This window comes from Oncorhynchus gorbuscha, linkage group LG03 (assembly GCF_021184085.1).
Source record: "Oncorhynchus gorbuscha isolate QuinsamMale2020 ecotype Even-year linkage group LG03, OgorEven_v1.0, whole genome shotgun sequence".
NCBI lineage: Eukaryota > Metazoa > Chordata > Actinopteri > Salmoniformes > Salmonidae > Oncorhynchus > Oncorhynchus gorbuscha.
In genome coordinates this window covers 21,473,716-21,486,417 of record NC_060175.1, presented here as the reverse complement: position 1 = coordinate 21,486,417, position 12,702 = coordinate 21,473,716, and the positions used below count along the sequence as shown (strand labels likewise).

Below are 12,702 nucleotides of genomic sequence, written 5' to 3'. Positions count from 1 at the left end.
TTGTTTCGAATTTAACTTGTTTTTCAGTGACATAAGGGGCTTTCTAGATTAGCCATCCCCTGGACAATAGACGTTGGCTGAAAACAGCGATTTGTATGCTAACATGATGCTAGCTCGCTAACAACAAGCTAGCTGCTCAATCACGCACGAACTAGCTGCTATCTGGCTGTATTTAGTACGACTTGTTTGTTCATATTCATAGAAATCGTTCAGATTTAGCTAGTTAACTAATTGTGGCAAAACAAAAGATAGTAAATTATCTGGTTATAGCTATCGCGGTAGCTAGTTTACCCAGCCTTAGAATAATACTGTCTTTTGAATGGGCACGGTAGCTAGTGCTAACGTTAGCTAACTAGCTATTTCTTAGCAGTGTTCCAACCCAGATTAGCGTAAAAAATAACAGTATCTGATTTGCTTGCTAATATTTGTAGATTCTACATGTTTTATAATGTTGATGTTCGCTAACGAATAACATATTAAACGTTTGGAGGGTGGGTACAGAAAACAAGTAAGCCAGGTATCGGCTACCTATTTATGGCTGTTCGTCATAGCTACTTACAGAAGCTAGAGTTGGATACAATATTTTGCATTTATTTAACATGTTTATGTAATACACTGCACTATGGCTCAGTAGTAGTGTGTGGGAGAGGAAGTTATGTTTTCTTAAATCTAAATTCAAATAACACACAATTATTGCCTTGGGATCATAGTTTGATATGCAGGAGGAGAGGTATTATTACATGCTGCTCAGTGTAGTGGCCATACAGTTGATATTTTGTAAGCAGCTGTGCAGGAATGTATACATATTTTATGCTGGACATGCATGTATTATTGAAAACCTTATGTATCGGCTGACTCTATCTGGGTTCACCATGGATACCGATCACAAAGAAACTTAATGTTGAGATTCTTGAGTTTGAGATCTGCGATCTGTGATTCTGACTGTGTTCAATGCTGCAGCTTTTTTCCTCTGTCAGATTTGACACTATATTTTGTTTTTTTACACAAGGTTTTCACCTCTAGTGTTCTCTCAATCAGCTCTGGGCCCCTATCCACAAAGCTGGTCTATGATCAGTTTAGCCTTTTATATAATAATTTATGAACAGTGGGAACCTGATCGTAGATCAGCACTCCTGAATACAGTCCCTGTTAGCCTACATAGAAAACCTGAATAACACAGCTAGTGAGATAGATATAGGCAATTCCACGGTAACATAATTATGATTTGACTAATTTGTCACTTTAAAATGCCTGCCAAACAAAAGCCATTGATTTTAAGTTGAACAAATCATACAACTTCTCTATTGTCTTGTCCAAACTTGTGAAACATAGACGTCTATGATTGGTTCAGATTCAGTCTGGTCAGGGCTGACACCAGATTTCAACTACTTTTCAGGATGCTTGTTACAGTAAATGGAATGAGGGTAGGTGACTTTAACTGGTGACTGAGTGAGTGAGTGAGAGGGAGGGTTGTCCAGACTGTTTTCACAGTCTTGCTTTGAGCGCCAGATGACAGAAATATAAGAAGAAAAAAACGTATGAACTGAACATAACAGTATGTAAGTGGGAGGACAGTGGCAAACTGGTTTGTGACTACTATGATTTCCCATTGTAGCTAATTCAATGCCGAAATTCTGTTGCTGATTTTTTGGGGGAAATTAGAGTTTTAATCACTTAATAATTCCTAAACAAACTTGATGTCAGGTCCCCTGAGTGTTGCAGCGGTCTAAGGCACTGTATCTCAGTGCTAGAGGCGTCACTACAGACCCTGGTTCGATCCCGAGCTGTATCACAACCGGCCGTGATCGGGAGTCCCATAGGGCGGCGCACAGTTGGCCCAGCGTCGTCCAGATTAGGGGAGGGTTTGGCTGGGGTAGGCCATCATTGTAAAATTAGAATTTGTTTTTAACTGACTTAGTTGACTTAGTTGTTTTTAACTGACCTATTTGAATTAATAAATAAAACATCTGTAAAACACTACAACTAACTTCTGTTACTTCTGTGAACTTTCATTATCCTCCACGGGGGGAGAGAACATTTCCGAGACATGGGTTTTTGGTAACAGAATTACAAGGCACAAAAGTTCAAGTTTCTTAAACTTACCGAAGGCAAATCATTTATCCCCAACTAAATACAAGAGTTGATTTTAGTTGACAGGGGTCTTTACTTCAACATTGTGTTTCTAATATCTTAAATAAAATACATATTTAAGTAAAGTGTCATCTCTGCATTATACAAGCCTCCTTTTATGGTTTCTAGAAATGTTTGCAAATGTATTGAAAATGAAATACAGAAATATCTCAGTTTATATGACTATTCACACCCTTGAGTCATTACATGTTAGAATCACCTTTGGCAGCGATTAAAACTTTGCACACCTGGATTGTACAACATTTACACATTGCTCTTTTAAAAATTCTTAAATCTGGTTGTTGCTCATTTCTAGACAGCCATTTTCAAGTCTTGACATTCATTTTCAGGCAGATTTAAGTAAACTGTAACTAGGCCACTCAGGAACATTCGGTGTCGTCTTGGTAAGCAATTCCAGTGTATATTTAGCCTTGTGTTTTAGGTTATTGCCCTGCTGAAAGGTACATTTGTCTGTTGGAAAGCAGACTGATCAAGGTTTTCCTCAAGGATGTTGCCTGTGCTTAGCTCTATTCCATTTATTATTATTTATTTTTTTAACTCCCTTGTCCTTGCTGATGACAAGCATACCCATAACATGATGCAGCCACCACCAGACTTCAAAATATGTTGAGTGGTTACTCCTTGATGTGTTGTGTTGGATTTGCCTCCCAAACATAATGCTTTGTATTCAGGACATAAAGTTAATTTCTATGCCACATTCTTTGCTGTTTTTATTTATTTATTGCAAACAGGATGCATGTTTTGAAATATTTTTTTATTCCATACAAGCTTTCTTTTCACTCTGTCATTTAGGTTAGTATTGTTGAGTAACTACAATGTCGTTGATCAATCCTCTGTTTTCTCCTATCACAGCCATTAAACTCTAACTGTTTAAAAAAAGTCACCATTGGCCTCACTGAAATCCAAGAGCGGTTTCCAGGGTCTTTAGTGAGTTAGGAAGGACGCCTGTATCTTTGTACTGACTGGGAGTATTGCTACACTATCCAACGTGTAATTAATTGACCTCACCATGCTCAAAGGGATATTCATTGTCTGCTTTTTATTTAATTTTTTACCCATCTACCAATAGGTGCCCTTCTTTGCGAGGCATTGGAAAACCTCCCTGTTTTTTTGTTTGAACCTGTGTTAGAAATTCACTGCTTTACTGAGGGACCTTACAATTATTTGTATGTGTGGGGTACAGAGATCAGGTAGTCATTCAAAAATCATGTTGAATACTATTATGGCACACAGAGTGAGTCCATGCAATTTATGTGACTTGTTAATCACCTTTTTACTCCTAAACTTATTTAGGCTCATCATGACGCTGGGTTTGAATACTTATTGCAGTGTTTCCCAAAATCTGTTCACGGGACTCCATGAGGTGCACGTTTAGTTTTTTGCCCGAGCACTACACAGACAATTCAAATAATCAAAGCTTAAAGATTAGTTGATTATTTGAATCAGCTGTGTAGTACTGGGGAAAAAAAACAAAACCTGCACCCTTTAGGTTCCCGAGGACTGAGTTTGGAAACTAACTTATTGACTCAAGACATTTCAGCTTTTCCTTTTGAATTAATTTGTAAAAAATATTGAAAAACATAATTCCACTTTCACGTTATGGGGTATTGTGTGTAGGTCAGTGACACAAAATCTAAATGTAATCCATTTTAAATTCAGGTTATAACATAACAAAATGTGGAAAAATTCAGGAGGTGTGAATTCTTTCTGAAGGCACTGTAGTTTGCCCGTCAACTCTTATGACCAAGTATGAGCCTTGCCAAGTTTCCTACTCCACACATTTATAAGAGACATGACATAAAATATCTAATTTTGCAGCACACTCTGCATCTTTCATTAATAGGAGAACGGTAGACTTAAAGTGCGTGAGAGAATGTCTGTCTTGCGTGTGTGGGCGGGATCTGTGACACTCGGACCTGACACAGTCGTTTCATAACCATCTGAAGGAACCGTTTCGGGACCTGCCCTGAGACTGTATGTAGGCTTTTGTATGTGAGTGAGGTGAGAGAAAGGTGCAGAGAGACCATGCTCTGTGTGTCTATTGGGTTAGCCTGTTCAAGGGAAGGCACAGCCTGAGTGGCAATGGCCAGTTATGTAACTTAGGTCTTATGTAATTGGCCAGCTCGCTCACGCTCTCTCTGTCTCTCGCTCACACACATAAATACACACACACACACAAGCTCCTTTTACTCTTTTCTCTCTGACTCTTTGAGAATGCAAGCTTTAGAAGAGGCAGAGTAAAGTGATGACAGTTTATAATCCACTGTATTGTTCTATTGCAAGCACTTCTGTCTTAGATGACGAAAGTGAAAATGAAACCATGTGATTGATAACGATCTACTCGCTGATGTGATTTATGTTATCATGCTTTTGTTGTTTTTCCACATTTTCGTTCTATTTTCCAACCCCCAACAAACATCCCACTTCACAACAATAAACTCTGCACATTTTGCATTACATTACATTTACATTTAAGTCATTTAGCAGACGCTCTTATCCAGAGCGACTTACAAATTGGTGCATTCACCTTATGACATCCAGTGGAACAGCCACTTTACAATAGTGCATCTAAATCTTTTAAGGGGGGGGGGGGGGGGTGAGAAGGATTACTTTATCCTATCCTAGGTATTCCTTAGAGGTGGGGTTTCAGGTGTCTCCAGAAGGTGGTGATTGACTCCGCTGTCCTGGCGTCGTGAGGGAGTTTTGCCAAGCTTAAAGAGAGTTCGCCAAAATTACATATTTCTTTTCTTACCCTGAATTGGCCTAGATCACCTACCCCTTTAAATGGGGTCTCTGCTTTGTTGTTTGACATAATGGCTAAAGCGTGTGTACTCTATTTGATTGCAGGTACCCCAAGTGAGGATGTGTAGGTAATGCTCTGTGGGACGCAATGTCTGAAGAATCGATCTCAGGAAGTGACCTGGACCCCAGCGTTAACAGTGAAGAGGAGGATCTGGAAGAGGAGGAGATTGATGAGGGTGACAACGATGGGGATGATGAAGATGATGCAGTCGGTGAGTGGCGGGGGGGGGGGGGTGTCACCTCCGTAGATTTGCATCTAGATTACTACTCACAATACATTCTAGAAGTCATTGTAATTCACTTTAAATACTATATCTGTTAAAGGTAGAGTAGGTGATACATAAAGTAAACAGCACTTGTCCACTGTTGTGCTGCAGCTACCACGTTGCAGCAGAACGAACCGTACCCATCCACATTTGCAGATACTCTGTGCGAGTGCATCGTCTTGCATTGCGCTTAATATTATTCTCAGTTCATCCTGCTGCTCAGGGCAATGTCATATCGCGGAGTCTGTTTTAAAATGGTTGTACAGCAGTCTGACGCAAAACATCTTTATTTAAAATGTGAACTTATGTAGTCAACCAATCAATTACACAGAGTACTTGTCCCCAATGGCACCCTATTCCCTTCTTTTGACCAGGCTTATGGTACCTGGTCAAAAGTAGTGCACTACAGAGGGAATAGAGAGCCATTTGGGGCACACAACAGACAGGTAGTGAGCCAGTGTAACGGATGTGAAACGGCTAGCTTAGTTAGCGGTGTGCGCTAAATAGCGTTTCAATCGGTTACGTCACTTGCTCTGAGACCTTGAAGTAGTAGTTCCCCTTGCTCTGCAAGGGCCGCGGCTTTTGTGGAGCGATGGATAACGATGCTTCGTGGGTGACTGTTGTTGATGTGCGCAGAAGGTCCCTGGTTCGCGGCCAGGGTATGGGCGAGGGGACGGTTTAAAATTATACTGTTACATTGATGCTGTTGGCCCGGATTACTGGTTGCTGCGGAAAAAGGAGGAAGGTCAAAAGGGGGGTGAGTGTAACGGATGTGAAACGGCTAGCTTAGTTAGCGGTGTGCGCTAAATAGCGTTTCAATCGGTTACGTCACTTGCTCTGAGACCTTGAAGTACTAGTTCCTCTTGCTCTGCAAGGGCCACGGCTTTTGTGGAGCGATGGGTAACGATGCTTCGTGGGTGACTGTTGTTGATGTGTGCAGAGGGTCCCTGGTTCGCGCCCGGGTATGGGCGAGGGGACGGTTTAAAATTATACTGTTACACCAGGCACTTGGAGAGAGTCTTCGGAGCCACCGTGTCCCACATTTTTACAGACGGACTAGTGTCAGCAACATGTTAGAACAGACAGAACCACAGGCAGGAGAATGCAGGTTCTGATGAATGCTGCTGGAATGATACTTCCATCCTGGAGCTGCCTGCATCTGCTCTGAGCAACGCCTCCAAACTATGTGTTCAATGCCATGAATGTGAGAGGCTTCCAGGGGTAAGGAACACCAAGCAAGGCCCCACTAACTCTCACAGCCTGGCTGCCGAGAAGGATGGGAGACTAATGAAGACACTGGATACATCCCAAATGGCACCCTATTCTCTTTCTAGTGCTGTACCTTTGACCAGGGCCCTAAAAGGGCCTTGTAAAACGTAGTGCACTATTAAGGAAATAGGGTTCCATTTGGGACGCAAACACTGTATGTAACATGTCTTACTGGGGTCATACAGTAATAGCAATGAATGAACCATAGAGAAAATGATTATTTGGCTCATTAAAGAATACAAGAGTTAGGATTTTAGGACGATTTCCAAGACTCATCATTAAGCCTGATCCTGGACTTAGAATGTTGTTCAATTGAGATTCTCCATTGAAAGTACCCCAGAAACTGATCAACCAATGCTTCTGTAAGGGAAAGGGGGATATCTAGTCAGTTGTACAACTGAATGCATTCAACACCATTCAATAGTGTCCAAGGGTGATTGGAGAAAGTTCCCAACAAACAATGCTTTCCCAAAAGTGTTTGTCTATTTCTCTAACCCTATTGGCCAGTTTCCCAGACACTGATTTAATAATTAGTTGACTGATTGATGTCATTCTCTGCTCCTCTGTCCCACAGAGCAGCCAGAGAGTGGCCATGGCAGTACAGAGATGGAGACCCAGGGAGGGAGGGACTCCCCCTCAGCTACCTCACCCTCGGAAGAGCCTACCTCTGGGCCTCCGTCTCAGCCTTCCTCCAGGCCTTCCTCCCAGCCCAACTCGAGACCTGCGTCTCGATCCAAGCCCCCGTCTGGCGATGGCTCCCAGCCCCCATCCCGTCCTGAGAGCCCCAGTCAGGACATCCCCCCTGTGGACAAAAAGCCCGCCTCCAGGCCTTCCTCTCAGCCCAACTCGAGACCTGCATCTCGCTCCCAGCCCCCGTCCCGTCCTGAGAGCCCCAGCCAGGACATCCCCCCTGCGGGCAAAAAGAAGAAACCAAGGGCCTCCAAGGCTTCAAAGTCCCAGGCCCCTTCGTCCGGTCCTGAGAGCCCCAGCCAGGACAAGACCTCTGTGGGCAAAAAGAAGAAACCAAGGGCCTCCAAGGCTTCAAAGTCCCAAGCCCCTTCGTCTGGTCCTGAGAGCCCCAGCCAGAACAAGCCCTCTGCGGGCAAAAAGAAGAAACCGAGGGTCTCCAAGTCTAAGGACCCTAAGCCTGCTAAGACCTCTAAACCAGCACACATGAGGAAGAACATCAGGTATTTGTTTGATAGGGTGGTGCCAATGTATAATGCACCCTCTTCTAACCTATCCCCCTCCTTTCCTCTGACCCATCCTCCTTTCCCCTGACCCATCCTCCTTTCCCCTGACCCATCCTCCTTTCCTCTGACCCGTCCTCCTCTCTTCTGACCCTCTCCCCCGTCCTCCTCTGACCAGCCCCCCTCCGTCCTCTTCTGACCCGCCCCCTCCGTCCTCTCTTCTGACCCTCTCCCCCGTCCTCCTCTGACCCACCCCCCCTCCGTCCTCTCTTGACCCGCTCCCCCGTCCTCCTCCTCCCGCCCCCCCCTCCGATCTCCTCTCTTCTGACCCGCCCTCCTCTCTTCTGACCCGCCCCCTCTCTTCTGCCCCGCTCCCCGTCCTCCTCTGACCCGCCGTCCTCTTCTGACCCACCCCCTCCGTCCTCCTCTCTATCCCGCCCCCTCCATCCTCCTCTCTTCTGACCCGCCCCCTCCGTCCTCCTTTCTTCTGACCCGCCCCCTCCGTCCTCTCTTCTGACCCTCTCCCCCGTCCTCCTCTGACCCGCCCCCTCCGTCCTCCTCTCTTTTGACCCGCTCCCCCGTCCTCCTCTGACCAGCCCCCTCTGTCCTCCTCTCTTCTGACCCACCCCCTCCGTCCTCCTCTCTTCTGACCCGCCCCCTCCGTCCTCCTCTCTTCTGACCCGCCCCCACCTCCGTCCTCCTCCCTTCTGACTTGCCCCCCTCTCTCTTCTAACCCGCCCCCTCCGTCCTCCTCTCTTCTGACCCGCCCCCTCCGACCTCCTCTCTTCTGACCCGCCCCCTCCGTCCTCCTCTCTTCTGACCCGCCCACCTCCGTCCTCCTCTGTTCTGACCCGTCCCCCTTCTCCTCTGACCCGCCCCCCTTCTCCTCTGACCCGTCCCCCTCTCCTCTGACCCGTCCCCCTCTCCTCTGACCCGTCCCCCTCTCCTCTGACCCGTCCCCCTCCCTTCTGATCCGTCCTCATCCTCCTCCTCTGACCCGTCCTCCTCCTCTAACCTGTCCTCCTCTCCTCTAACCAGTTCTCCTCTCCTTTAACCTGTCCACTGTCCTCATCTACTTTAACCAGTCTTCTGTGCTCTCGTCTAACAAGTCCTCCTCTCCTCTAACCCGTCCTCCTCTTCTCCGAACAGGAAGCTGCTAAAGGAGCACCAGATGGAAGCAGTAACCAAGGCAGCCCAGCAGGAGGAGTTAGAGAGGCTGAGGCGTCTGGAGCAGCAGAGGAAGGACTATACAGCACCACCTGTCACAGATTGTCCTCCCCCAGGTGAGAGTTCTACCCCAAACCACCCTCTGGACAAAGAAAATACATTTGGGGGGGGGTTCAATGGAAACGCTCTTGCGAGAGAGCTCTGCTTATTTCAGCAGAAGAGTGGGGGAAGGGTGGGGGCCAGTGAATGTGACAGTCAATGTGTGTAGGACTAAGGGAGAAAGTAACCATACCGAATCGTGCAATTTAGACAAATTTGTTGCGGCCTGTCTTTGCTGTATAAAATCGTTGTAAAGAATCTAGCTAGCTACAGTAGCCAACAAGCTAGCTAAAGTAGCAAGGCTAATTAAGGCCATTTTGAGGCGTCCTTGTCTACAACAACTCTATTGATATGAAACGGCCTACTTGTTGGTTGATCATTGTAGCCTAAGCCTTCTTATTTAGCCAACTTAATTTGGTTATTTAAATTACATTTACCATTGATTAGAAATCTCCCACTTCACTTGCTACACATGGAGCCAATGACTGTAGCGCCACTTCTACCAGTGCCTCTTTTTTATGGGGTGCACTCATAAACACTGTCAAACTGTTTTATTAAAATTTAGTTGGTGCAGAGGTCTGTGTGGGGTTGTGATTCTGAATGTCTAGATAGCTAGCAAGAAGCTGCAATGTGGGGAATTGTAGGTGGCACTTTTCAGCTAGTTTTATCTTGTTCTAGATTTGACTCATGTCACATCTATGCTAATACGGCAAAAATTCACTAGCTAGCTAACCAACAGCTGTAACGATATATTTGAGACAACATGTGCTCATTGTGCAAATGTATTTGGGTTTTCAGTAAACATTGGAGACAAAATATAGTTGGTATATTGTCAACAATCTTAGCCAACCCCGTCTGTTTTGCCCCATATTTGTGCATATGTTGGTTTTCTTGCGAAACAACCAACCCGCCTATGTCAAATAGATCATTTTAGTACATTTTAGACAAAGCCCCCGCAAAAAAATGTAATACTTTCTGATGTACTGTGCTCATTCCTTCTCTTTCGATCTTTCACTTATACCCTGTCTACACTGCTCGCGTCACAAAATAAATGTAGGAATCTATGTTATTCAATTATTGCACCCACACTGCTCGCATGGGTGATTGAAAGACAAACTGTTGCCGGTTGTTGTTGTAATACTATGAAAGTTTAGATGCCAGTCACCATATAAGTTAAATGATGAAAAGGCCTGGAAGGAGAGATGACTCGAAGCGATTCGGTTGACCGTTTTTTTAATGTGTGGATTAATTGTTGGAGTAGAGGACCTTGTGCATTTCAGGTAAAATAACAACCTAATGTTTATATCCCAGGACAAATTAGCTAAAAACGGCAAGCTAGCTAAATAGGACAAATTAGCTAGCAAGTGCAAGCTAAATTGCCATAAATGTTTCATGCTTTTCCACCTGTCCCCAAATTAATATCATTGGTTCAAAGTTTGTTTTGATATTTTAACCTGCGTGTCATGATCACGTTTGGTGTAGGGGGACAAAATAAATGTATGCACGGTTGCGCACGCGCGCAGCAGGATTGGGTTCCATGTTACCCGTATCCTGCTCTGCTTGTCTGTGTCTCTCTCTCTTTCTTTCTCTCTCTTTCTCTCATTGTTCTCAGTGCATTTCCCTCTCTCCTCCAATAGAATCGGTGTTGAGGCCTGGGGAGGAGGAGTGTCAAGGTCAGGGGTCGTTAGAGGCTGCTTTCCTAGCCAGGCAGGACGTCATCTGCCTGGACAGCAGTGACAGTAGTGAGGAGGAGGAGAAGCAGGAGGATGTCAAGCCACCAGCTATTCCCATTATCAGACTGGCTATCAGACCTGCTGTCAGACCTGCTATCAGAGACGGTAAGACTGTAGGAGGACTGCTCAAATAAAGGGAACAACCACAACTCTCTGGCTGTGTCCCAAATTGAACCCCGAGACTCTATGCACTTGTGGAGATCTGAGACTATTCGATTGGTGTACATAATATGGTGTAACTTCCCCATAGCCTATCTATCAGAAGGTAAGGCGGTGCTATTAACATATTTCTTAGACCTGTCCAATCCTTTCAGATCTCTAGAAGGGCAAATAATGTTATAGGTAGGACCTTGAAGTTATAACGTTCCTTGGTTGGACTAACAGGAATATATATACACAGTAATTGGTTAGCTGTCAGGTTATGAACGCTTAATGGCATGAACTATGAATATCAATTTTCCTGCTCGGAACTAATGATGCCTGCTGTCTTCCAGGACCACAGTGGCAATAAGTGTGTTATTTTGATGTTTTTAACTGTGTCGTTGTTTACCCGAATAATAAATACATCTAATCGATCAAATTCCTCCCAGACGTGATCGAGCTGAGCTCTGGGGACGACGACGCCCTGCAGATCAGCAGTGAGTCGGCCAATGAGGAGGAGGACGAAGGTGTGGGGGGCACGGCGGAGAGCAGCGGCGCGCATATCAATGACTCGCTCAACCAACCAGATGCCCAGGGGAGGGTCCTAGTTAATATCAACCACCCCGCAGAGGAAGAAGACCTGTTCCTCGCCCCACAGCTGGCCCGGGCCGTCAAACCTCACCAGGTACGTTAACTAATGCACGCGTGCACACGCATACACACACACTGCAGCACCCTGCAGAGGAAGAAGACCTGTTCCTGGCCCCACAACTGGCCCAGGCCGTCAAACTTCACCAGTTACGTTAACTAATGCACACACACACACACACACACACACACACACACACACACACACACACACACACACACACACACACACACACACACACACACACACACACACAAACTGCAGAGGAGGAAGAACTGTTCCTCGTCCCACAGCTGGCCCAGGCCGTCAAACCTCACCAGTTACGTTAACTAATGCGCGCACACACACACACAAACTGCATAGGAGGAAGAACTGTTCCTCGTCCCACAGCTGGCCCGGGCCGTCAAACCTCACCAGTTACGTTAACTAGCTCACACAAACACACAAGCGCACCCACACACAGACTGCAGCACCCCATAGAGGAGAAAGACTTGTATCTCACCCCACAACTGGCACGTGACGTCAAACCTCACCAGGTACACTAACTCACTAACACTGCATGCGTTATTTAATTGAGTTCATTCTCTCTTCCTCCATCCCTCATCTCCTTCTCACTCCTTCCCCCACTTACCCCCCTCTCTCTCGCTCCATCTCTTTCCTCCCCCTTCTTTCCTACCTCTCTCCCTCCCTCCCCAGGTTGGTGGGATCCGGTTCCTCTATGATAACCTGGTGGAGTCTCTGGAGCGCTATAAGGGCAGCAGCGGGTTTGGCTGTATCCTGGCCCACAGCATGGGTCTGGGCAAGACCCTGCAGGTCATCTCCTTTATAGACATCCTGCTCAGACACACCGGGGCCCACACTGTACTGGCCATCGTCCCTGTGAGTAGACCGTTAAGGAGATGATGAGTGTGTCTCGCTCTCTTCTCTTGCTTTCTGTCTCTATTCTCCCATTGCTCTCTGTTCATCTCCCCTGTGTGTCTCTGTGTGTCTCTGTGTGTGTGTGTGTCTGTCTGTGAGCACAGCTGTGTCTTTATCTCTCTCTTTCTCCCCAGGTGAACACCCTTCAGAACTGGCTGGCGGAGTTTAACCTGTGGCTTCCCACCCAAGAGGCCCTTCCCCCTGATAGTGACCCTGCCATCGTCACAGGACGCACCTTCAGAGTCCACATCCTCAATGACGAGCACAAGTATGTGACATTTTATATAGTAAAGCTGACTAACACACTGCACTGTGTC

At 45.9% G+C, this 12,702-nt stretch overlaps 1 protein-coding gene across 1 annotated transcript in view; it reads left to right on the top strand.

The window, feature by feature from the left end:
- The window catches only part of LOC124027944 (helicase ARIP4-like), a 35,468-nt gene that overhangs the window by 171 nt on the left and 22,595 nt on the right, over positions 1–12,702 (top strand). The window contains exons 2-8 of the mRNA XM_046340154.1: positions 4,999–5,165; positions 7,063–7,678; positions 8,828–8,961; positions 10,582–10,782; positions 11,268–11,503; positions 12,164–12,346; positions 12,520–12,653. Coding sequence (XP_046196110.1) covers positions 5,042–5,165; positions 7,063–7,678; positions 8,828–8,961; positions 10,582–10,782; positions 11,268–11,503; positions 12,164–12,346; positions 12,520–12,653 — 1,628 coding nt within the window. The 5' untranslated portion in view covers positions 4,999–5,041. The remainder of the gene's footprint in view (positions 1–4,998; positions 5,166–7,062; positions 7,679–8,827; positions 8,962–10,581; positions 10,783–11,267; positions 11,504–12,163; positions 12,347–12,519; positions 12,654–12,702) is intronic.